The sequence below is a fragment of the Salvelinus fontinalis genome, chromosome 39, assembly GCF_029448725.1.
Source record: "Salvelinus fontinalis isolate EN_2023a chromosome 39, ASM2944872v1, whole genome shotgun sequence".
Classification (NCBI taxonomy): domain Eukaryota; kingdom Metazoa; phylum Chordata; class Actinopteri; order Salmoniformes; family Salmonidae; genus Salvelinus; species Salvelinus fontinalis.
Window position 1 is genome coordinate 17,734,023 of NC_074703.1, and position 25,183 is coordinate 17,759,205.

At 45.0% G+C, this 25,183-nt stretch overlaps 1 protein-coding gene across 1 annotated transcript in view; it reads left to right on the forward strand.

Annotated features, from left to right (window-relative positions):
* Window positions 1–2,056: 2,056 nt before the first annotated feature.
* Window positions 2,057–25,183, forward strand: part of chst11 (carbohydrate (chondroitin 4) sulfotransferase 11) — a gene marked incomplete in the record, with an annotated part of 75,630 nt that continues 52,503 nt past the window's right edge. Inside the window, 1 exon segment of the mRNA XM_055905906.1 lies at window positions 2,057–2,333. Coding sequence (XP_055761881.1) covers window positions 2,216–2,333 — 118 coding nt within the window.

A 25,183-nucleotide genomic window follows, 5' to 3' on the forward strand; every position in this document is an offset into this window, starting at 1 on the left:
TCTCACTCATGGGGACACTACTTCACCGCGAAGTCTAACGGTGGATTTTGAAAATTCTAGCCCTTTGGGTGCTGCCATAGAGTTACATTAAAAGTGCCCATCCAAGAAGGCTCAAGGTCATTGGACACAGATAAAATGTGGCCAAAAAATACTTTCAAAATCTCTTTCAAAATCTTAGCTAGCACAACAAGTTGGAAATCTCAAATTCAACAATGAATGGTTTGGAAGGAAGTGAACACAGCATACCAAGGTGTGTCCAAAAATGTCTTGTATGCTGCTGCATAAATGATGTAATATGCCAGGGAGATATGTATACTGTAGCTAAGAAAGTAATACTAAGTGTATGTTCTGTAGTAAGCTGTTAGTAGCCCATGTGCCTCACGCTAATCATTTGGTCCATTTTCCCCTCTTAATTTCACCTATAATTCGGACTTGGTGATGCACATGTAGCCTATAGCCTGTTTTAGAGAAATGTAATCATTGAATATTGTAAGAGCTTTCATTGTCTGCTTATATGCCCCCGTTATTTATCCTACGGTTCTGACTTGGTGTACAGGGAGAATACTGTAAGAATGGCCCATGCTCAGAATTCTGGCGCTGTACATTTCAAAAGTGCTGAACAAATAGTTGTTCTGACAATATCCGTCCTAGCTCGCTCATGAATGTCTTAATCTAAATTACGGATTGCCTCTTATCCGCTCGTCGTCCCATTATGCCATAATTTGTACATCTCAAATGTCAGTAGAAACCACATTTGTTTAAGCAAGTCAGCCAAATCAGCTATGATTTTAAAAAGGCAGTAAATGAGGCTGAATGAACTGTTTCGCTGCCAGACAAGGCTCCACTGATAGCCAGTTGTAAGGTGTTGGGACTGCTGTTAGGACAGCTTTATGTAGGTCCTAACAGTTTGTGGGCACTGTTCGTCACCATCACCGTTATAATTAATATATTGTTTAGTGTTGTGTTGTGTAGTGGCTTTGCTGGCATGCATAATTAGTTAGAATTTGTTTTGTTTGCCCAACCAAGATTTACATGCTAAAATCGCCACTGAGGATGACTCGCACTGTGGTACTCTATGGCAGGGTTTCCCAAACTCGGTCCCTGGGCACCTGGGTGCACGTTTTGGTTTTTGCCCTAGCAATGCACAGCTGATTCAAATAATCAAAGCTTGATGATGAGTTGATTATTTGAATCAGCTGTGTAGTGCTGGGGCAAAAACCCCAACTCTTCTATGGGCACTTTGAGAAAAAAAATCTGTCAACCACTGACACTAGATGGTGCTATAATACCCATACCCGTAGTATTGAGGAATTACCACATTGGCATACCGTATCCTTCTATGGCCTCTGCAAGACTGGCAAGGCAACGTCCGACGAGTAAAATGTGTCAATTTTAGCCATGTCATATTCAGGTAAAACACATATATTCAATTCATAACTCTCACTAGCCTGGTTTGACAACATTATTTGATTGAAATTCAATCAACTCAATTGATTTTTCTTGCAATTAAAATATCTAAATATGGTATTCCCATCACTGGACTTGAACAAGAACCATATATCTAATCTATAGATGCGCGCACTTCAATTAGCTACGCACATTTACTCACAAACTGATCCACAAACAATTTTCATACAAGAACGCCGGTTTGTACAGTAGTTTACGTTATGTAATCTCTGGTATAATGACCAGTTTCACTATGTCTGTGTTATGTCAGCAGCATCGATCTAGTTCTCTGTTAGTGTTCGCCTGTTCTTGCTGTGAGAGGAGTTCATCCACACAGTACTTCTCTTACACAGTCACTCAGTCAGATGGGGATAATTCATCTTTCCATAAATAATCTTATTACAAGAGGGAAACACTTAGACATATTTAGACACATACAAAAATAAATATATAGCAATGTGGTATTAAACCATTCATTTCTCAGTGTGCGACGTGAGATAGCGGCTTTCTTTTACTCGTCTCTCTTGCTCATCGCGTTTGGGCGCGCTCATTTTCTGTTGCAAAAGGGGGCAGAATCGTTGTCTTGCTTCCCCTGTAGTTAAGGAGGGAGGGACGAATAGTACAGTCCAGGGCGAAAGCATTGAGCTCATTGAGTAGCGGACAAATGCAGTGAGTATCACCATCAGTACCACAACGGCACGCCAAGCCTCGGTGCTCAGACAGACCGACCTCCACACAGAAAATCCGCCACAGTCATTCCCTGTCAGCCATGAAACAGACTCTGCTCGAGCTGATGAGGATGAGCAGAATATGCCGGATGGTACTCGCCACTTGTTTGGGATCTTTTATTCTGGTCATCTTTTATTTCCAAAGTATGTTCCAACCAGGTAGGTAGGATCTCTGTCTCTCTCGAATTTGTTGTGTCTTGTGTTCATTGATCTGTGACGTCCTCACTGCTGCCCAGTACCCACTATGTTGTGTGTTGTGTTTATTGATCTGTGACGTCCTCGCTACTGCCCAGTACCCACTCTGTTGTGTGTTGTGTTCATTGATCTGTGACGTCCTCACTGCTGCCCAGTACCCACTATGTTGTGTGTTGTGTTCATTGATCTGTGACGTCCTCACTGCTGCCCAGTACCCACTATGTTGTGTGTTGTGTTCATTGATCTGTGACGTCCTCACTGCTGCCCAGTACCCACTATGTTGTGTGTTGTGTTCATTGATCTGTGACGTCCTCATTGCTGCCCAGTACCCACTATGTTGTGTTCATTGATCTGTGACGTCCTCACTGCTGCCCAGTACCCACTCTGTTGTGTGTTGTGTTCATTGATCTGTGACGTCCTCACTGCTGCCCAGTACCCACTCTGTTGTGTGTTGTGTTCATTGATCTGTGACGTCCTCACTGCTGCCCAGTGCCCACTCTGTTGTGGCATGTTGATATCGATGTATTTGTCGACTATGTTGAATCATGCATTTTATAAATAATGACAAGGTTGTAACACCCATCAATCCTGCGGACGCGTAATTCCATCCTGTGTCGCCGAGGTTGGGAAATAATTTGTTGCCTGTTTCAGGTCAAACACTATCACATAGATTGTGCGTTTATGCAATTGATCGTATAGGCTATTGTGCCAGAGTCAGTAATCTCTTGGGAAACGAGCACGACATGTGTGTTTTGAGATTGCGGTACGCATTGCCTGTAGTCGCGGGAGTTTTCGCTGGTATGGATGGATGCTTTTTGTCTCCCTCCAGTCAGTTTGGCTGAAGTGGACCCTGTGCCACTGCCACGGTACAGTTCGCCCGCGGCCGTACAGTAGAGGCTCTGTACCATGAATCAAAGAGCCCTGCTTTCAGACGCGCAACGATCGCACTGTACAAACAGCAAAATGCCTCAATATTGACCTACAACAGGTTTACTGTAAGGATAAATTATTTCTGAGCAACTGTGTGGCGCTGTTAAATTCCTCCAGTGACTGAAACGGTTTCATTTGAGCTCCTGTTCCATGCAGTGGTCCAGGATCAGAGAGGTGGCAAAAATACACTTTTTTTTTTTAGAAAGGGAGATCAAATAATGATGTGTAAGTGACGTATGAGAGAAAAAAAGCGTGATTTAATGACCTCAATTATATTGAATGCATTGGCTATGCTTTATTTCAATGTGGCCACGTCTCTATTTGCGGTAGTATGGCATATAGTGATGTAAATTATAACAGGGTATTGTACCATGTAGATTTTTCACAGCCAAAGTGACCGTATTATTGCTAAAGGGGATTTTGCACTAATACTTTATTCGTTCCCCTCCTTTGATTCAAAGTTGTGTCCGAAAGTGAACAAGGTGGTAATGGATTTTATTGAAAGGAAGGGTAATATCAGCGAATGCATTGTACTACAGAAGAACCAAGTACTAAAACTCAAATTGTCACGCCATACTTCCACATCATTTGGTGGAATTTCTGAGGCCCCGGTTGTGAGTCATCGATGTAGGCTACACCCGCGACGGAGCTCTCATCACTAGCCTACTGCACCGGAATGCGTGTCATCCCTATTCCGTTAACCATACAGCACCGGGGAGACTGTCCCAGTATATGTGCGTTAGTGCGCACACAGATACTAGGGCATGTGGATAAATACTTTCCAGCGTTGATGCATGATTCCCCCGCGACATTCTGTAGTTCCACAAAGACAAAAGGCTGAGGAGGTTGCTATAGCGAGCCTCTCCCAGGCATATGGACATCAGAAAATGTTGCATGTAATTGTTTTTCAAGAATACATCTCTGACATATGAGAGAAAGCCCTGTGCAAGATGGTGTATGTGTGTGTGTGTGTGTGTGTCAGTGGTGGTGGAGTAGATGTGTGGTGTGTTTAATGGTAGTGGGGTTGTGTGTCTGGGATTATGAAACGATTATCTGGGTGAGACCAGGGATTGACATTAAGGGTTGCCCTATTGCCAGAGTGAACTGACTGGTCTGGCAAATTAAGCTTGATCTGAGGTTGCCCCATTAACGGCAGGTGAACCAAACTGCACACTATTCCAGTAGCCTAAAACTGTCGGACAATGTCTGACATTTCGGTGTGTAATTGTGTTTATTTCTCTCCCTCTTGACCTCCCCTCCCCCCACTCACACACACAATCCAGCCTAAGAACATGACAGACTGAACCCCTCTGGTCTTCCCATAACAGTTCACGGCACACGGAAGTCCGAGGAGCGTTCCTCTGGTTCCGGAATGTTAGACTGCCTGGGAATCCTGTCTCGCCCCCCTGTGCAAACTCTCACCTCGTTTACAGGCCCTTTGAGGCCACGACCTCTAAACCAGACAGTGGAGAGAGACTCCTCATCTGGGTGTCTCACTGTGGACTCAACACATTCACTCACTCACTCACTCACTCACTCACTCACTCACTCACTCACTCACTCACTCACTCACTCACTCACTCACGCACGCACGCACGCACGCACGCACGCACGCACGCACGCACGCACGCACGCACGGGTGCAAACATGCACACACACTGGAAACACTCCAGTGAAAGTGTTCTTCAAGGAGATAGATCCAGCTTGAGTCATTGTCCGTTGAGCTCAGTTGAAGCTTTGTGCCTCTGATAGATCATTCAGTGTCTGTGTGAGGTTGCCTTCCACTGCAGGCAGCCTTTTAAAGGCATTAGGACTGGGACCAAAGGAGCAACAGCAGCTAATATGGATGTTTAGTTTAGTCAGTATTCTTTGGGTGAGAGGTGCCAGGGGGAATTTTTGGGGAGACTGGGCATGACTGTCTGTGTGTGTGTTTGTGCACGTGTTTATACTGGGGCTCTGTTCAGTGTATTTTCTTGGCCGTGTGTGAGTGGTGACCTGGTTGTGCACTTTGGCCTCAGTCACACACTCACGTTTCACATCCCCCATAATGCACCAGTGTGTCCAGACTAGAGCAGCCGAGCATGGACAGTGACATGACTCACTGACCTAATTTGGAACCCAGCTGAATTTTTGTGGAAGATTTCCATAGCGACGGACCTCAAAGAGAGCTAGGGGAGGGGGAAAAGGGGATATGAAGCAGTCAGATGGAGTTTTGCGGAAAAGACTTGAGAAAGAACGAGATGGCCAAAGCAGCCAGTGGAATTTATTTGGGAAACTCAAAATTCCTTACTGCTTGCTACCCCAGGACAGTAATGTAAGGTGGAACTGATACTTTGGGGAAGACGGCTGATTTGCAGACTGTGGTTACCTCATCCATAATCACTGGAGTTTGATGATAGAATCATTGACTTACATTCTAGAGCTCTACAGTGTCTCCCTTTTGTGCAGAGGAATTCAACGGCTTTTATCCCTTTGGTGGGAATTCTAGAATTCATGTCCCCGTTTCTGTGCATGTGTTCTAGAATTGTCTCTTTTTGTGTTGTGGAATTCCAGCACAAACGCTTATGATGTTATCCTGAACAGAGAAGAGATGACCAAGAGTGATAAAACAAGATTCTCTCTCTCTCTCTCTCTCTCTCTCTCTCTCTCTCTCTCTCTCTCTCTCTCTCTCTCTCTCTCTCTCTCTCTCTCTCTCTCTCTCTCTCTCTCTCTCTCTCTCTCTTCTCCCTCTCTCTTCTCCCCCTCTCTCTCTCTCTCTCTCTCTCTCTCTCTCTCTCTCTCTCTCTCTCTCAAAATTCAATGCCAAAGCAAATGGAATGGACAATAAATGAAAGGGAAATTAACAAGGGATACACTAGTAAACATTACACTCACAAAAGTTATAAAATAATATAGACATTTCAAATGTTATATTATTGGCTTTGTACAGTGTTGTAACAATGTGTAATTGGTTGAAGTTTGAAAGGGGAAATACATAAACAGATGATTATACGTTGTAGTTACAATGTTTGTGTTCCTCTGGTTGCCCTTTTCTCATGGCAACGGGCAACAAATCTTGCTGCTATGACTGCACACTGCGGTATGTTGCCTAACAGATATGGGTGTTTATCAATGTTTGATTTGTTTTCAAATTCGTTGTGGGTCTATAGTCTGTGGGAAATATGTGTCTCTAATGTGGTCATACAATTGGCAGGAGGTTAGGAAGTGTAGCTCAGTTTCTACCTCATTGTGTGGGAGGGTGCACATAGCCAGTCATCCATCGAGAACCAGGTCTGCCTACGGCAGCCTCTCTCAATAGCAAGGCTATGCTCACGGAGTCTGTACATAGTCAAGGATTTTCTACACTTAGGGACAGTCACAGTGGTCAGGTATTCTGTTTAGGACCAGATAGCATTCCAATTTACTCAGTTTTTTCAAATAGTTATGTTTTTGCTTTCTCATAATTTGGTCGGGTCTAAATGAGTTTGTATCCTGGGGCTCTGTGGGGTCAGTTTGTGAACAGAGCCCCAGAACCAGCTGGTTTAGGGGACTCTTCTCTAGGTTAATCTCTCTGTAGGTGAGGGTTTTGTGGTGGAATGTGTTGGCATCGCTTCCCTTTAGGTGGTTGTAGAATTAAACAGCTCTTTCGTGAGTTTGGTAACTAACGCATGTAGTCCTACTTCTGCTCAGCATGCATTGTACACAAAGTATATTTTTGCAGAATTCTGCATGCAGAGTCTCAATTGGGTGTTTGTCCCATTTTGTGAATTCTTGGTTGGTGAGACCTCACAACCATAGAAGGCAATGGGTTCGATAACGGATTGAAGTATTTTTAGCCAGATCTTAATTGGGATGTAGAGTTTTATGTTCCTTTTGATTGCACAGAAGGCTCTTCTTGCTTTGTCTCTTAGATCATTCACATCCTTGTGGAAGGATGTTGTGGTGTTGATGTTGATGTTTAGGCAGAGGTTTGTATAGGTTTATGTTTGATCTAGGACAATGGTGTCTAGATGGAATTTGTATTTGTGGTCCTGGTAACTGGACTTTTTTGGAACACCATTATTTTGGTCATATTGAGATTTACTGTCAGGGCCCAGGTCTGGCAGAATCTTTGCAGAAGATCTAGGTGCTGCTGTAGGCCCTCCTAGGTTGGGGACAGAAGCACCAGATCATCAGAAAATAGTAGACATTTGACTTCAGATTCTAGTAGTGTGAGGCCCGGTGCTGTAGACTGTTCTAGTGCTCTCGCCAATTCATTGATATATTTATATATGTTGAAGAGGGTGGGGCTCAAGCTGCATCCCTGTTTCACCCCACAGCCCTCTGGAAAGAAATGTGTTTTTTTTGCCAATTTTAACTGCACACTTGTTGTTTGTGTACATGTATTTTGTAATATTGTATGTTTTTCCCCCAACACCACTTTCCATCAATTTGTATAGCAGACCCTCATGCCAAATTGAGTGAAAGGCTTTTTTGAAATCAACAAAGCATGAGAAGACTTTGCCTTTGTTTTGGTTTGTTTGTCAATTAGGGTTTGTCGGGTGATTATGTGGTCTGTTGTACGGTAATTTGGTAAAAAGCCAATTTGACATTTGCTCAGTACATTGTTTTCACTGAGGAAATGTACAAGTCTGCTGTTAATGATAATGCAGAGGATTTTCCCAAGGTTGCTGTTGACTCATATCCCACGGTAGTTATTGGGGTCAAATTTGTCTCTACTTTTGTGGATTGGGGTGTGATCAGTCCTCGGTTCCAAATATCAGGGAACATGCCAGAGCTGAGGAGGATGTTAAAGAGTTTAAAGTAGAGCCAATTGGAATTTGTGGTCTGTATTTAATTTGGGATACCATCAACACCACAGGCCTGTTAGAGTTGGAGGGTTTGTATTTTGTCCTGTAGTTCATTCAATGTGATTGGAGAATCGAGTGGGTTTTGGTAGTCTTTAACAGTTGATTCTAAGATTTGTATTTGATCATGTACAGTATTTTCTTGCTGTTTGTTATTTGTTATAGAGCCAAAAAGATTGGAGAAGTGGTTTACTCATACATCTCCGTTTTGGATAGATAACTCTTCGTGTTGCTGTTTATTTAGTGTTTTACAATTTTCCCAGAAGTGGTTAGATTCTATGGATTCTTCAATTACATTGAGCTGATTTCTGAAGTGCTGTTCCTTCTTTTTCCGTAGTGTATTTCTGTATTGTTTTAGGGATTCACCATAGTGAAGGTGTAGGCTCAGGTTTTCTGGGTCTCTATAGTTTTGGTTGGATAGGTTTCTCAGTATATTTCTTAGGTTTTTGCATTCTTCATCAAACCATTTGTCATTGTTGTTAATTTTCTTAAGTTGTCTGTTTGACATTTTTAGATTTGATAGGGAAGCTGAGAGGTCAAATATACTGTGTAGGTTTTCTACTGCCAAGTTTATACCTTCTCTATTACAGCGAAATGTTTTGTCCAGGAAGTTGTCTAAAAGGGTTTGAATTTGTTGTTGCCTAATTGTTTTTGGTTGGTTTCTACACTACTTTCCTTCCATCTATAGCATTTCTTAATATTGTGTAGTTCCTTTGACTTTGATGCCTCATGATTGAGTATTGCTCTATTCAAGTAGACTGTGATTTTGCTGTGATCTGATAGGGGTGTCAGTGGGCTGACTGTGAACACTCTGAGAGACTCTGGGTTGAGGTCAGTGATAAAGTAATCTACAGTACTACTGCCAAGGGATGACCTGTATGTGTACCTACCATAGCAGTCCCCTCAAAGCCTACCATTGACTATGTACAGACCCTGCGTGCGACAGAGCTGCAAGAGTTGTGACCCATTTTTGTTGGTTGTTTTGTCATAGTTGTGTCTAGTGGGACATATTTGGGAGGGAATGCTGTCACCTCCATGTAGGTGTTTGTCCCCCTGTGTGCTAAGAGTGTCAGGTTCATGTCCAGTTCTGACGTTTAGGTCGCCATAGACTAGTACATGTCCCTGGGCCTGGAAATGGTTGATCTCCCCCTCTAGGATGGGGAAGCTGTCACCGTTAAAGTATGGGGGTTCTATTGGGGGGATATAGGTAGCACACATGAGGACATTTTTCTCTGTTGAGATAATTATCTTATTAATTTCTAGCCAGATGTAAAATGTTTCTGTTTTGACAAATTTAATAGAGAGTTTTAGATCTGCACTATACCAAGTCTCTTCCCTGTTTCACACCTGGTAGTTTGGTGGATGGGACTACCAGCTCTCTGTAACCTAGAGGGCAACCAGTGGGTCAGTGTCCTCTATACCATGTTTCTTGTAGGATGACAATGTCTGTGTTTCCAATTTCTTTGATGAAGTCTGGCTTCCTGCTCTTTAGGCCAAAGGCAGCTGACCTCAGACCTTGTATATTCCAGGATGACATAGTAAAAGCTTTGCGTTCCATAGTGTCTAGTGTTTTTTTCGTGCGATTTAGGTTTGGACTATTACAGTAGGTGTGAGCAGAGCATGTTGAGCATCTGATACATACCTCTTAGGTCACAGGATGGGCCTTGGGTGTATTAGTGCAGGTTGGGCCTATTGCTCTGCTCATTGCCTGAGCTTATGCGCAGCTGTTATGTTGAGGTCCTTGCTGCAGGAGGTGGAGGGCCATGGGGGTGGGAGAAGAGGCATAAGACTGATCTGGGGGGCCTATATAGGCTGTGGCTAGGGTTTGTTTCTGGAGGAGTTGACTGGTTTGGGTGGGGATGTGGTTGTGTCCCGGGTGGGGATGTGGTTGTGTCCTGGGTGGGGATGTGGTTGTGTCCTGGGTGGGGATGTGGTTGTGTCCTGGGTGGGGATGTGGTTGTGTCCTGGGTGGGGATGTGGTTGTGTCCTGGGTGGGGATGTGGTTGTGTCCTGGGTGGGGATGTGGTTGTGTCCTGGGTGGGGATGTGGTTGTGTCCTGGGTGGGGATGTGGTTGTGTCCTGGGTGTACATCCTCTTGGTGTGGATCTTACTGGTGCAGGTCCTCCGGGGGTTGGGGTCTCACAGTTCAAGGAGGGTGTCTGGCTGGTCTGGGCAGGGTGTCCGTTTCTCTGTTGCTCCTGTGTGAGGTGCTGAGGCTGCGAAGGGGGGCACTGCTGCCTTGTAGGGGTGGACCTGGTCATAAAGGCTGTTCAAGTCCAGAATGGAGTGGTGGGTCAGGTAAACATTTGGTTTTGAGGCACAGTCCCGGGAAATGCTTGCATTCACCCGCAGTGTGGTGTCAGCGTGAAAGTCCTTTCGTGGTAGCAGGGTGGAGATAACCACTTGTGCGTTGGAGAAGAGGCTTTTTCAAACACTCCCTTAAATGCGGTGGCCACCCTTTCCTGCCTGGCTCTCGGGTTGTTTGTGCCTGTGTCTATTATGATGTGGCTGGGGGACCCTAGTTGGTCCTCTAACAGCAGCTCCAGGGCACGTCGAGTGTTGGGACTCCAGAGTTTAGCCACTTGGTGTTTTGGAAAAAGTTTCCTCTCATCAATGTATTTCCCATTAGAGTCAATGAGGAGAACAATTTCTGGCTTTTGTGTGTCCTCAGTGGGTGTGGGGTTGTTGTCAGAGGAGCTATCCAGTGGGCTCTCTCTCTCGCTACTCTCTCTCTTCTCCCTCTCTCTTCTCCCTCTCTCTCTCTCTCTCTCTCTCTCTCTCTCTCTCTCTCTCTCCTCTCTCTCTCACTCGCCCTCTCCCAACTCCATTGTCCTGTATCCTCGCGCTCTCCTCTGCCTGTGAGTGTGTATTGTGGGAGCGTATCCCGGACGTCCTGTTGGTGTGATCTGAGTGGGATTGTTGTTTTCCTCAACAGCTTGGCTCCCAAGGCCTTGGATCAAACATCCCGGAGAGGCATGAAGGATGAGGAATGACCATGACATTGTGGCTCTGTCCACACACAGTGAACTGTGCCCTATTTATGCTGTATATTTCGTTGGCCTGTGGTGCTCCAGTTCAGGGCCCATGACTGTGTTCCGTATGGACTTTTGGCCATGCAGCCGTGAGGTTGATAGCCATGTGTTGGAGAGTCTGGACTTCATTACAGGGGACTGCCACTGGGTTACTGACAGCTACACACACACACACACACACACACACACACACACACACACACACACACACACACACACACACACACACACACACACACACACACACACACACACACACACACACACACACACACACACACACACACACACATGCGCTCTGATAATGCAGTCATTAAGTAATTAACAGCTATAGACATTCTTTAGCACAGAACAACAAACACAGACTCATTTATATGGCCGACAATAGACAGATAGTCTTCTAGAAAGAGAGAGAGTGAGAGAGAGCCCCCACTTCCCCCCCTTGCATCCGGTGCCTCTGATAATTTGATCATGGGCCTCAAGTAAGAGGCCTCACAGCAGCAGGGGCTGTACACACACACACACACAAACACAGTTACACACGACACGTTTACTGGTAGTACTGCGTATGGGGAAAATGAAGTCAGCCTCCCCCTCAGAAACCACAGAGAAGACCAGTCGTCTCTCAGTGGTATCAGCAGTCTTTTATGTCTTTATGGTTTGTACTACTGTGAGAGAGACACATTCTCCCCGCCTGGTGAAACCAAGCTGTGTGGCCAAAATGGTGTTAAAGGACAGATATTTAAAAAAGCCCTAGTAGGTTTTTGGAAGGAACTGTCATAGGAGTGGGAGTGTGTAGGTGTGATTGAGGAAAGGAGGGAGAGAGAGAGAGGAAGAGAGTGGGAGTGTGTAGGTGTGATTGAGGAAAGGAGGGAGAGAGAGAGGAAGAGAGTGGGAGTGTGTTCATTCACAAAAACACACACACACACGCACGCACGCACGCACGCACACACACACACGCACACGCACACGCACACGCACACGCACACGCACACGCACACGCACTGTAAATAGTGTGTATGTAAATAGTGTGTATAATAGACGAGGGGCTCACAGATGTTCAGGGGTTTCTCTCAACCCCAAACAATCATTTCCTCCCTGATAGGAGGTGGATATGGAAGGGGGGATGTTAATGATGGAAAATGTCTGCTTAAGGGGTGTTTTCTACACGTAAACATCTGGTTGCCACGTATCGTAAACCGTTAGAGGGCTTGACTCTGATTGAAGGGCACATTAACCAGTCTGCCTGGGTTCTGTTGATCTCAGCAAACCTCTTCCGTTCTCTGTTACTGGGCGATTTCAACGTTACCTGAGTGTTGCTGGAACGTCAGACTAAGAGGGATGTGAATGTAATCACGCTGCCTCCTGCCGATAAATATTGATTTGGTTGTTATGTTTTAGTCCCTGGGTGGTTAGCAGGTTAACTGCGGATTAACACGGGAAGTTAGCGGCCGTGCGCTGGAGAGAGGGATAGAGGAGGGTGCTGGATCATTTCTGGGTGGTGACAGCATGGTCCGCCGATGATGTGAAGTGCTGCTCAGCCTCTCAGACAGACTCACAGCTAATATTTACCTTCAGATGGCCAGAAGAGCCAGCGAGGTGTGTGTGTGTGTGTGTGTGTGTGTGTGTGTGTGTGTGTGTGTGTGTGTGTGTGTGTGTGTGTGTGTGTGTGTGTGTGAGTGTGTGTGTGTGTGTGTGTGTGTGTGTGTCTGTGTGTCTGTGTGTGTGTGTGTGTGTGTGTGTGTGTGTGTTACACAAAGAGAGAGTTTGTTGCCCAGTAGCCGTTTCTTTTCGGGTGAGTGCTCAGTTTAGTCCCGAGCCCCTGGTCTACGAGCACGCTGGGAGCATGGAGCAGCACATTGATTTAGTCATTAGAGTGAGTAGCAGCCCGTGGCAAAGCCGTCTGCAGTCTGCTGCCTTGAGAGCAACATCACCTAAGCAGAACTGTTAGGGTGCAGAAGTGGAGACTTAGCCTGGTTCCAGATTTGCTTGTATTGTCTTGTCGACTCCTATTGTCTGTGAAGATGAACATAGGTGTTGGCAAGACATCTCAAACAGGTCTGGGACCAGACTATAATGACCACAGGAGAGTTATCTCGGCTAACCCAGAACTAAAGTCTTGTGTAATTGGTCAGAAGCTCGATTAAGTTCTAGGTCCATGCGTATAACGAGGATCGGAACTGGAATGAAGAGTTCCACCCGCTCTCTCTGCAAGTTACGGGCAAGTCTATGGGCCACATGTCCCCGCACCTTCCAAAATTCAATAGATGCTAAAAATCTAGATTTTTTTCCCCCAAGTCCGCATTAGCACCATAACTAATGCTGCTCGTTGTCTCACGCATCCCGTTGTATCATGACAGATATACGGTGCCATTTATGTTTACGCAGTCTGTCTACGAGAGGTTATCGAGAGAGCACAAACAGGTCTGGGACCAGGCTATAGAGTGTAGACTCAGGGCTGTAGACCGCATGGTGGCCGTGAAGGAGTGAGTGAATCATGGTTTTAATTAAATGGAGGAGGTCTCAGTCACCATGTCTCATTAAGTGGCTCTGAGAGGAACATTCAACGGGCTGCACTAATGGGAAACGTCTGAAACATACACACTCATTCCAAAATCATGGGCATTAATATGGAGTTGGTCCCCCCTTTTCTGCTATAACAGCCTCCACTCTTCGGGGAAGGTTTTCCACTAGATGTTGGAATGTTTCTGCGGGGACTTGCTTCCATTCAGCCACAAGAGCATTAGTGAGGTCGGGCACTAATGTTGGGCGATTAGGTCTGGCTCAAAGTCAGTGTTCCAATTCATACCAAAGGTGTTCGATGGGGTTGAGGTCAAGGCTCTGTGCAGGCCAGTCAAGTTCTTCCACGCCGATCTCGACAAACAATTTCTGTATAGACCTCGCTTTGTGCACGGGGGCATTGTCATGCTGAAACAGGAAAGGGCCTTCCCCAAATTGCTGCCACAAAGTTGGAAGCACAGAATCGTCTAGAATGTCATTGTATGCTGTAGCGTTAAGATTTCCCTTCACTGCACAGTTGGCACTATGCATTGGGGCAGGTAGTGTTCTCCTGGCATCCGCCAAACCCAGATTAGTCCGTCAGGCTGCCAGATGGTGAAGCGTGATTCATCACTCCAGAGAACGCGTTTCCACTGCTCCAGAGTCCAATGGTGGCGAGCTTTACACCACTCCAGTTGACGCTTGGCATTGAGCATGGTGATCTTAGGCTTGCGTGCGGCTGCTCGGCCATGGAAACCCATTTCATGAAGCTCCTGATGAACAGTTCTTGTGCTGACATTGCTTCCAGAGGAGATTTGGAACTCGGTAGTGAGTGTTGCACCCGAGCAGTGAGTGTTACGCTACTCGCTTCAGCACTCAGAGGTCCCATTCTGTGAGCTTGTGTGGCCTTCGCGGCTGAACCGTTGTTGATCCTAGACGTTTCCACTTCACAATAACAGCACTTAAAGTGGACCGGGGCAGCTATATAGGGCAGAAATATGATGAACTGACTTGTTGGAAAGGTGGCTTCCTATGATGGTGACACGTTAAAAGACACTGAGGTTTTCAGTAAGGCCATTCTACTGTCAATGTTTGTCTATGGAGATTGCATGGCTGTGTGCTCGATTTTATACACCTGTCAGCAACGGTTCCGGCTGAAATCAAAGAATCCACTAATTTGAAGGGGTGTCCACATACTTTTGTATATATAGTGTTTGTAACGTTTGTTTAAACTCCATTGTCTGTATTCTGTCTGTTGTGTATCACTAGCAGCACCATATCATCAAGTAACATTCTGAGTATGTCGTCTATCACTAGCAGCACCATATCACCAAGTACAGTACAATTCTGAGTATGTGTAAATGTACTTAGTGAATAAAGTTGATTTTGATCACACCACATCTGTCTGTATCCTCTGATTCTTTCATTCCACTCCCTCTCCCTGCTCCCCCCTCTCTCTCTCTCTCTCTCTCTCTCTCTCTCTCTCTCTCTATTTAGCCTCTCTATCAGGCCTTGAGTGAGTGTGTTAGTGGGTGTGGTACGTTCCAGCCTGGTTGTTCTGCCACTGCCAGGGGGAATGGTGGGCACCAACACCAGCCTGTGAGCCCACACCATGGCGTGTTACCAGATGGTCGCTGGGCTGGGCAGCGTGGCGCGACTCAAAGACCCCTCTCATGCCCGTCCAGGAAAGGGGAGGAGGGCTGGACACGTTGCCATCATAGAGGAACAAATAAAGCTCTCCTGACACACACACACACGTAACCCCATCTCCTCTCCAAATCAAAGTGCTGCCAGTCCAGGCTGAGAACATGGCGTCTGTGGTGTGACGTCTGGTCAGGTTATACCAGGACACAGTCACTCTGTCTAGACCAGAGAGAGAGCAGGAGAGAGGGAAGAGGGAGGAGAGAAGGAAATAGGGATCAGGAGAGAAGGAAAGAGGGAGGATAGAAGGGAAGAGGGAGGAGAGAAGGGAAGAGGGTAGAATGGAAAGAGGAAGGATGACAGAGGAGAGGGGAGAGGAGTATAGGTGAGAGATGGAGGGGTGGAGTGAGAGATGACTAAAAGGCTAGATTGGGAAGGGTATAGGGTATGAGGATTTAGATGCTGAGAAACGAGTCGGAAGAAGATGGAGGAGAACGGTTGAGGAGAGGGGGTGATGACTGGAGAAGAGAAGAGAGAGAGGTAGATGAGATGTGGGGAAGAGAGTAGAGCTGTTGAGAGACTGCTGAGTTGTTCCTGATCCCTAACCCAGTCTGCTCTGCCAAAACTCAGAGAGCCAGAGCCCAGCCTACACAGTGACACAGCCAGAAAGAAAAAGATGGAGAGAGTCTGAGGAGGACATACACTGAGTGTACAAAACATGCTCTTTCCATGACAGACTGACCAGGTGAATTCAGGTGGAGCTATGATCCCTCATTGATGTCACCTGTTAAATCCACTTCCATCAGTGTAGATGAAGGGGAGGAGACAGGTTAAAGAAGGATTTTTACGCCTTGAGACAATTGAGACATGGATTGTGTATGTGTGCCATTCAGAGGGTGAATGGGCAAGACAAAAGGTTTGAGCACGGCATGGTAGTATGTGCCAGGCGCACCGGTTTGAGTCTGTCAAGAACTGTAACGCCGCTGGGTTTTTCACCCTCAACAGTTTCCTGTGTGTATGAAGAATGGTCCACCACCCAAAGGACATCAAGCCAGCTTGACACAACCGTGGGATGCATTGGAGTCAACATGGGTCAGCATCCCTGTGGAACACTTTTGACACCTTGTAGAGTTCATGCCCAAACGAATTGAGGCTGTTCTGAGGAAAAGTGAGTGTTTTGTACACTCAGTGTATAACATCAGGCAGAGGCATGGAGGGAGATTTGATATGTCCTTTAAAGTGGTAGCCTACGATATGAACGGTCAGGTGAGTTATTACTCTCATTCTGCCTGCCTCTCCTTTAGTCTGAGTGTTTAAAGGCTGTGCTGAGAACAGCTGTTAACATTAACAAGGAGAACCTGAGAGTCATCTGTCACCATACGTCTGCGAGAATTTGTGTGTGTGTGTGCGTGTGCATGCGTGCGTGCTTGCATGCATCCATCCTTGCAGGTGGCTGGGTTATGCTCCGTTTGGCAGAGGTACTATTCAAGATGGCAGCTAGTCTGTAGTTTGACTTAGAGCAGAGCGCTCATCAACATAATCAACATTCAAGAATCTTTCCATATTAGCTTGGCTTCTCAGTCTTGCTCTCACGTTTGCCCCCCCTCCCCATATCTGTTGCGCTCTCTCACTCTCTCGCTCCATACAAGGTATTGATTTCCCATAATTCCCTGTGGCACATCATGGTCATGGGTATCTATAGATCAAAGCATGTAACGTCACAAAACACTTTAAGTATCCACACTTTTTTTCAATTTTCGCCTAAAATTACATACCCAAATCGAACTGCCTGTAGCTCAGGACCTGAAGCAAGGATATGCATATTCTTGATACCATTTCAAAGGAAACCCGCTGAAGATTGTGGAAATGTGAAATGAATGTAGGAGAATATAACACATTGGATCTGGTGAAAGATAATACAAAGAAGAAAACAACCGTTTATTTGTACCATCATCTTTGAAATGCAAGAGAAAGGCCATAATGTATTATTCCAGCCGAGGCGCAATTTAGATTTCAGCCACTAGATGGCAGCAGTGTATGTGCAAACGTTTAGACTGATCTAATGAACCATTGCATTTCTGTTCAAAATTTTGTAGCAAGACTGCCCAAACGTGCCTAATTGGTTTATTGGTAACTTTTCAAGTTCTTTACTGTGCACTCTCCTCAAACAATAGCATGGTATTCTTTCACTGTAATAGCTACTGTAAATTGGACAGTGCAGTTAGATTAACAAGAATTTAAGCTTTCTGCCAATATCAGATATGTCTATGTCTGGGAAATGTTCTTGTTACTTACAACCTCATGCTAATCGCATTAGCATACATTAGCTCAACCGTCCCGTGGGGTACCCACCGATCCTGTAGAGGAAGCATCTTCGTATTTCTTCACTTTCTCTTTCTGTTTTGCTCAGGGTCGACTGACACACACACACTCACACGACAGGACTATAATTTCTTCTGCTGTCTATTTTAAGAGGACGCAGTCTTCGATTGGACACACACTATAATTTGGTGGTGCAAGACTACAGTACTGGAGAACAGCAGGCATTATATGTAACTGAGATCACTCTGAGAGACGGAGGGACAGACCATGTCCAAGGCAGACCAGACTATAGGTCTAAATGACTCACAGTCACAGTACTCCCCCGTTTTATCTTCCTCAGGAGAAAGGTATGCCCCAGAGCAGGTCAGAGTGTTTGGGTGTATGGAACAGCGGCCGCTGCTGATTGGCTGAAGACCCATGGCGCGAGGTGGTTGGAGTTGTCAACAAAGCAGCATGACAGAAATATAGGTTTTCTAACTACCGGTAGTTTCTTTGAGAAGATAATGTATATAAAGTGATATGTACATTTGAACAACAGCATAGATACACCTATTTCGCTTGTGCATGTCAAAAACCGAATGGCTACTGCTGCACATGCTTCCACTGTTTTGAACAGATTAGATTATACTATTTAGAACGAGCAAGTGTACCAGGGAGAAGGGTCCTTACTAGTTACCACAGCTACAAAGCCATAACGCCCTCCTATTTCTACAACTTAAAATGTGATTTTAAACGTAAACCTAAAACTAACCTTAACCCTAACATTAACCACACTGCTTACCTTATGCCTAACCCCTCACCTTAAATATATTTTACAATATAGACAATTTAGGTGGTAACTAGTGGAAGCCAGGGAGAACGCAACAAACATGCAATAAGTGAAAACACATGACCTTACTGGAGATAGCTAGCTAACATAATCTCACAAATCATGATACGCTAGCTAGTTAACTTTCATACTGAAAAAACGTTATATTTCCGAGTTAGTCATATATTAGTTTAAAAATACTTAAAATCAGCATGGGAGCTAACTAGATAGCAAACTACCATCTAGCTACGTATAACTATCTGCTTATCAAAAGTAGATAACTGGTTAATTTCACAAAAAAATTTGACCAAACTATTTCTAAATGTTTCAGAAAATTATTGTCACTGGGCAAATTAATTAGATCATGCTTTGTGATACACCTGTTTTATGCTGTTTTAGTTCACATAACATGTTGCCCTGTCACCTACAGTAGAACCTAATGAGGGAAACAAAATTGGCCATGCTTTTTTGTCCTACCAGATCCGCGATGAGAAGGTCCTAGCTAGTGTCTCCCTCTGTCCTTCCACTCTTGTTGGATGTAGTTGTCTGGTTTATCAGGTCCCACGTTCCCATGATTGTTATTATTTTTTATTTACAAGTTCATTACAATTTGCTTTTGTACCTGATAGAGCAGATCTAGTCTCACGTGCGTATATTTGCCATATGGCGCGAGAGATTCCTTGGGATGAGGAGATTAGAGCAGACCCAGAACGTCTGACTGAAGGGACGCGCATTTGAGAACCTCCGCCGAGGGGCAGAGTAGTAGGTAACTGGAAAAAATTTAACAGGAAAATGTACACATTTACCACACTTTTATGAGCATTTAAAACATAATCCATAAATTATATTATATATATATATATATATATACCCAAAAATATATATATTCATATTTATAATTTGTTGGGGACCAATCACAAGTGGGGCTCCGCCTTTAATGCCCTAATGGGCGGGCCACCGCTGGTATGAAAGCAAGTTACTGTAAATTGGATTAGAGTGCCTACTAAAAGACTAAAATATAGACTGTAGTTACACTCAAGTAACTCAGTTTGCAAGTAACAAGTAGGCCTAACTCAGTTTGCGGAATTGGGAATTTCTAGCAAAGCTCAGGAATCGTGGCCTGTTTTTGGTGCATTTTGTTTAGGGACAGGAACTCGGGTTGGGAATGTTGACTGACTCCGTCCAGCGTCTGTGTGCTCTCATCTTTTTATTCCTGGTGCGTTGTGACTGGCTGGGTGTGGACAGGAAACTACAGATGAAACAATGACCAGACTGAATAATACCAGACATTTAGAAGCATGCCCACTGGCCTAGTCAGGAACACATGTGCTTTCCATCTCTACCTTCTCTACCTTCCATTTAGTGTTTAAACACTGAGTGTAACATTAAATACACAGACACCTTCCTAATGTTGAGTGGCACCCTCTGAATGGCACACATACACAATCCATGTCTCAATTGTCTCAAGGTTTAAAAATCCTTCTTACAAAATGGTCTCCCCCCTTCATCTACACTGATTGAAGTGGATTTAACAAGTGACAGGAATAAGGGATCATAGACTGACCAGGTGAATCCAGGTGAAAGTTATGTCATGGAAAGAGCAGGTGTTTATAATGTTTTGTACACTCAGTGTATCTTCTCTGTATGTGAGTGCGTTGTGCGTGCGTTCGTGTGTGTATGCCTGTGTTTGTTTGCAAGTGTCTTTAGGCCCGCTGGTCATATTTGACGGACGGTGTGAGAGACAGGTGTTGTCTTAAAATAGTGAGCTCATCTTTCCATGGGAGCAGGGCTAGGTGTTAAGTGCTTATTTCCCACTGGGGTCAGATTGCTCCTCGCGGTGAGTCACTCCTTCTTCCAAGACATTGAAAATAAATGTGATGACATATAGACATCTGCTGAGAGGAAAGGCCTCTTCAGAACTAATACCCTTTCATTCTTTACTGCACATGTTTTCCAGTTTGCAAGAAAGCGATAAAAAACGAGGGAGGGAAACGTAAAAATAAGTATTAGAGGACGATGTGGGAAGGAGAAATAAAAGCCAAAGAAAGAGGGGAAACAATTGAATTCAAACATTTGTTCCTAACGTGTGTTATGAGGTTATGTATTTTCCACAAGTAAAAATTGGGACCAGTGTTTGCGAAAGGTCTTCTGAGGGAACTCAGGAAGTTAATGGTGCAGGAAATGACAGCACACTGCTCCATACTAAGGGGAACAGTTTCTGATAGGGAACATAGTGTGTATGTTACACCCATTACATAGTCAAGGCTGCAATGCTTCTGTGATTTATCCTCCCACTAAATGAAAGGTAGTGCTGAGTCAGACTTCTTGCCTCCCTTCTCAGACATACAGAGAGACACACACAGAAACACGCGTGCACGCACACACACACACACACACACACACACACACACACACACACACACACACACACACACACACACACACACACACACACACACACACACACACACACACACACACACACACACACACACACACACACACACACACACACACACACACACACACACAATATCATTTCAACAAGGTTTATTGAAATGCATGGACAGTCATACATACACATGTTCATCCCTCGCTGTGTATCGTTTAAAGAGAGAAGAAGAAAGCTCCGTCCCATGCTGACTGTAGACCAGTTGAAGTCTTTGGAGGGGTACCCCTTGTCTCTCTGTGATGAGGGTTTGTATAATTACACCCCACAGAATAGCCACCGCCATGTTCACACTTCAAACACAGCGCACTCTTAATTGAAGGAGCGTCCTAGCCACAACATCATCCTAACGTAATCCTATCATTTTTTCCCCAATCAATCTGTCTTGATTTTCTTTCTTTCCATGCGTAACCTGCATTTACCACGTAAGCCTCTCTGATTTGAGCTAGACGGCTTGCAAGCGCACACAGTAATCAAGAGGTACGTGCGCTCAAGCATATCCAAACACACGCGCACGCAGACACACACACACACACACACAGACACGTCTACCTCTGTCTGTGGGAAAATCTGTTCTGACTGACTGAGTCAGATATCCCTTTGTTCTATGCAATAGAGGAGTGGATCATGCTAACCCCATTTAAGCTAACAGAGTTAGCGTAGCCTTTTAGCTAGATTAGCATCAATGGCCTCCGTAGAAAAGAAGCAGCCAATTAATGTCTGATCTCTGTTAGAAAAGCTAAAAGTGAATCCCATTTCAATTCCTGTCAATTCCGGATTTGACATGGATCTCTCTTCATAGGACTCCAGTTCAATTCATGGCTTTAAATGGAATTAACCCAACTGTGTTTCAGTGTGGTTTCTGCATAACAACGGAGTTGACTAAGGCAGAAACAGACTGGAGTTAAGACTGTTCTTGTTCCAGTGTGGGTCTGTGCTGGTCTCCTGGGCTTATAGGAAGATCAGCCTCAGGGTATAGAAGATATACAATAGACTACTGTTCAGGATGAGTTTCTTAAACCTGTTTTTCCACTATCTTTTGGGCTGGTTCGCTCTCTCTCTCTCTCTCTCTCTCTCTGTCTATCTGTCTCTCAATATGTGTCTCTAAATGACATTTCTGCCCTGACTTAATGTGGAAGTTTTATAGTGTAATTTTCTCCTTCTCCCACAATGTTTTTTGCTTAGTATTTGTCCCGCCAGTTTTGTACTCTCAAACTCATCTAGACTTTCCCTCTTTGTATGGCTGTTACCTTCCTCCTTTCCCTTATCTATATTTCTCTCTTTCATCACCCTCTTTCTCTCTCCCTCCACCCTTCTCCTCCCTCTCCCTCCATCCTTCCATCCTTCTCCCTCTCCAGGGTGCGGCTCAGACAATTAGGGTTTGCGACCTTGCAGTGTCCCAGCGAGGGCAGTTCTGCTCTGGGGAAGGTGCCAGCTCAACCCCCATGGAGCCACAGCTGGCCTCTGGAGCTATATATAGAGCTGGGTCTCATACACAGAGACAGAGAGAGACAGAGACAGAGACAGAGACAGAGACAGAGACAGAGACATAGACAGAGACAGAGACAGACAGAGACAGAGACAGACAAAGACAGACAGAGACAGACAGAGACAGAGACAGAGACAGAGAGAAAGAGAGAGAGAGAGAAAAAAGGGGAAGGAAAAGAAGAGAGGGAGGGGAAGGACAGAGAGGGGCATAATTTGTTTATGCAGAGAGACCAGCCAAAAAACAAATATAATAGGGAGTGGAGAGAGACTTATACAGTATGTGGGTACAAAGAAAGATGAGAGAGAGGAATAGAGAAGGGGAAAAGGAATGATGCAGAACAGACAGAAAGAGCCCTCAAGTCAGTGTTATATGACATTTGAGTGACATTGAATGCTGTCAGTGTGAAATGCCTTTGCATTTCCAGAGAATGTCTGGAGCTTCTCAACCTGTCTCTCTCTCACACACACACACACACACACACACACACACACACACACACACACACACACACACACACACACACACACACACACACACACACACACACACACACACACACACACACACACACACACACTTCCACGCTGTCAAAATGTAATCTGCACACTCAACGTAGCACACACAGTCACACAGTGACATAGTTTGAAGGCGTTACGTCAACAGCTCGTTAACACTTTGGTGACGTTGACACCAACGTATAGAGCTGGTGTTGACACCAACGTCACGCTAGGGCTCCCACAAAGAACGCTTAGTAAGCAATGAAAAACACGTTAGTCTAACGTGATCATCTAAACCTAGAGTATCAGTCTGGTCCAGTCACACTGGGTGTCACACTGGGTTTATGTCATATGATAATCCGTACAGTATATCCTGTGGAAATTGCCTACATGCTGCATGTCATTCTTTTAAACACAACTCCCACTAACAGGACATACAGTCAGCCTACAGTATGGGACCTCCTCAACATCCTCTCTGTCATGCCTCAGCTGTTCTGGTCACATTTCCTCTGTCCATTTGGTTACATCTCTATCCCGATGTTTGATTCCGGTCATTGTTCTTCTGATCTGAGGTTTTGAGTCATTGATCTGACTGTGTATCCGTCTGGTTTTGGTGCTGGTTGTAACCATGGACAGAAATAGTTTAGGTCAGTGGTTGTGGTTGTGACCTGGTTGGTGTTGTTCTGGTTTTGTGGGGATGTTGTGTTGTGGTTTTGACCACCTGTCTGCCAGATGGTATCTCAGTCTTCTTAAGCCCCAAAGCATCATGTGTGGCCAGCTGAGACAATGGCATCCCCACAGGGGACCCGTAAACACGGCAGCTCGACTACTGTCCAGTAACAACACTGTGTGGGTGTGTGCTTATCTATGAAAAGAGGAGACCACCAAGCTGTTGCCATAGTAACTGCTGAGTTGATCCTTTGTATTTGGGAGCTGGCTGCAATCTATTAACTCTGCTGTTTATTTCATTAACACACTACTCAACGTGTTTAATGAGCCACATTAAGGAGCCAGAGGTGGGAGGAGGGACTCATCTTCTGTCCAATCAGGACCAACAGACCAGAGGATTGTTAGTAGAGTCTGCTAATCATAGTCAGTCTCACAGTCCCAGTAGAAAGGGGGGAGGTAGTCATTGTATTGGTCAGGGGTCAGTTGAAGCCTCGCTCCACAACTTCAGAAGATGATCAGGTTAATATGTGTTGATTATCTCTGATAGACTCAGAACACAGTCTAATAATGGCCCTTTAGTCCTGCCAGTACTCATGAGACAGTATATAACAGTGTGTTGTGAGATATTACCGCTTCAATGCATTGATTATGGACATGACATTGATAGGCTAGGTGCAATGCAGGGATCTAGTGAGCTCACATTCCTCAGTGATATTTCACAGGTGTCCTCTCTCTGCCTGTAGGACCACTCGGGCATGCCTTAGGCAGCTCTGTCATCGTGTCTGGTTCAGTTTTTTGGCAGAAGAACAAAAACAGCCAATTAATTACACTGCTGGAGCACAATGCCTAGTACCTGTTATGGCAATAACCTACTGAGGCTTCTATACTCCTTCTCCTTCTCTCTCTCTTTCTCTCTATTTCTCTCTCTTTCTCTCTCTCTATTTGTCCCCTCATTAGCTGAAGACAGCGGGTGGCGACAAAGCTAGTCGCCTATCAAAATACTTTCCATATTTTACTGCATTGACCTGGCTTTGTGTGCGTGCCTCTGTGTGTCCAGCTGCTTGGTTTAAAGACTCGTCCCGTAGGCTTTGTTTCTGCTCCTGCTGAGACTGGGGCTTTGACCAGACCCCCTGACTGCTGGGATGCTGTCTTTAAATGCAACTTTAATCAGACAGTCACAGAGGGAGCGTGTGTGTGTGTGTGTGTGTGTGTGTGTGTGTGTGTGTGTGTGTGTGTGTGTGTGTGTGTGTGTGTGTGTGTGTGTGTGTGTGTGTGTGTGTGTGTGTGTGTGTGTGTGTGTGTGTGTGTGTGTGTGTGTGTTAGCATTAATTTAAGAGGCCCCAATCTCCCTTGCCTGGTTCACATAAACAGCAGAGATTTGAGTTCATCGCTAGACTTCCTGTAACACAGATCAAACCAGAAGCACCAGGACCAGATCCAGAACTAAAACATACAAGAATAAATCCAAAGCAGACTAAATGAAGAGCTAGAAAACAGAACAGAAATCCTTCCTGGAAGCATTCTTTGACAAACATAGCCATGAGAGAAATATGTGTGTGTGTGTGTGTGTGTGTGTGTGTGTGTGTGTGTGTGTGTGTGTGTGTGTGTGTGTGCATGTGTGTGTATGTTATCATTAAATCCCTGTGTCCCAG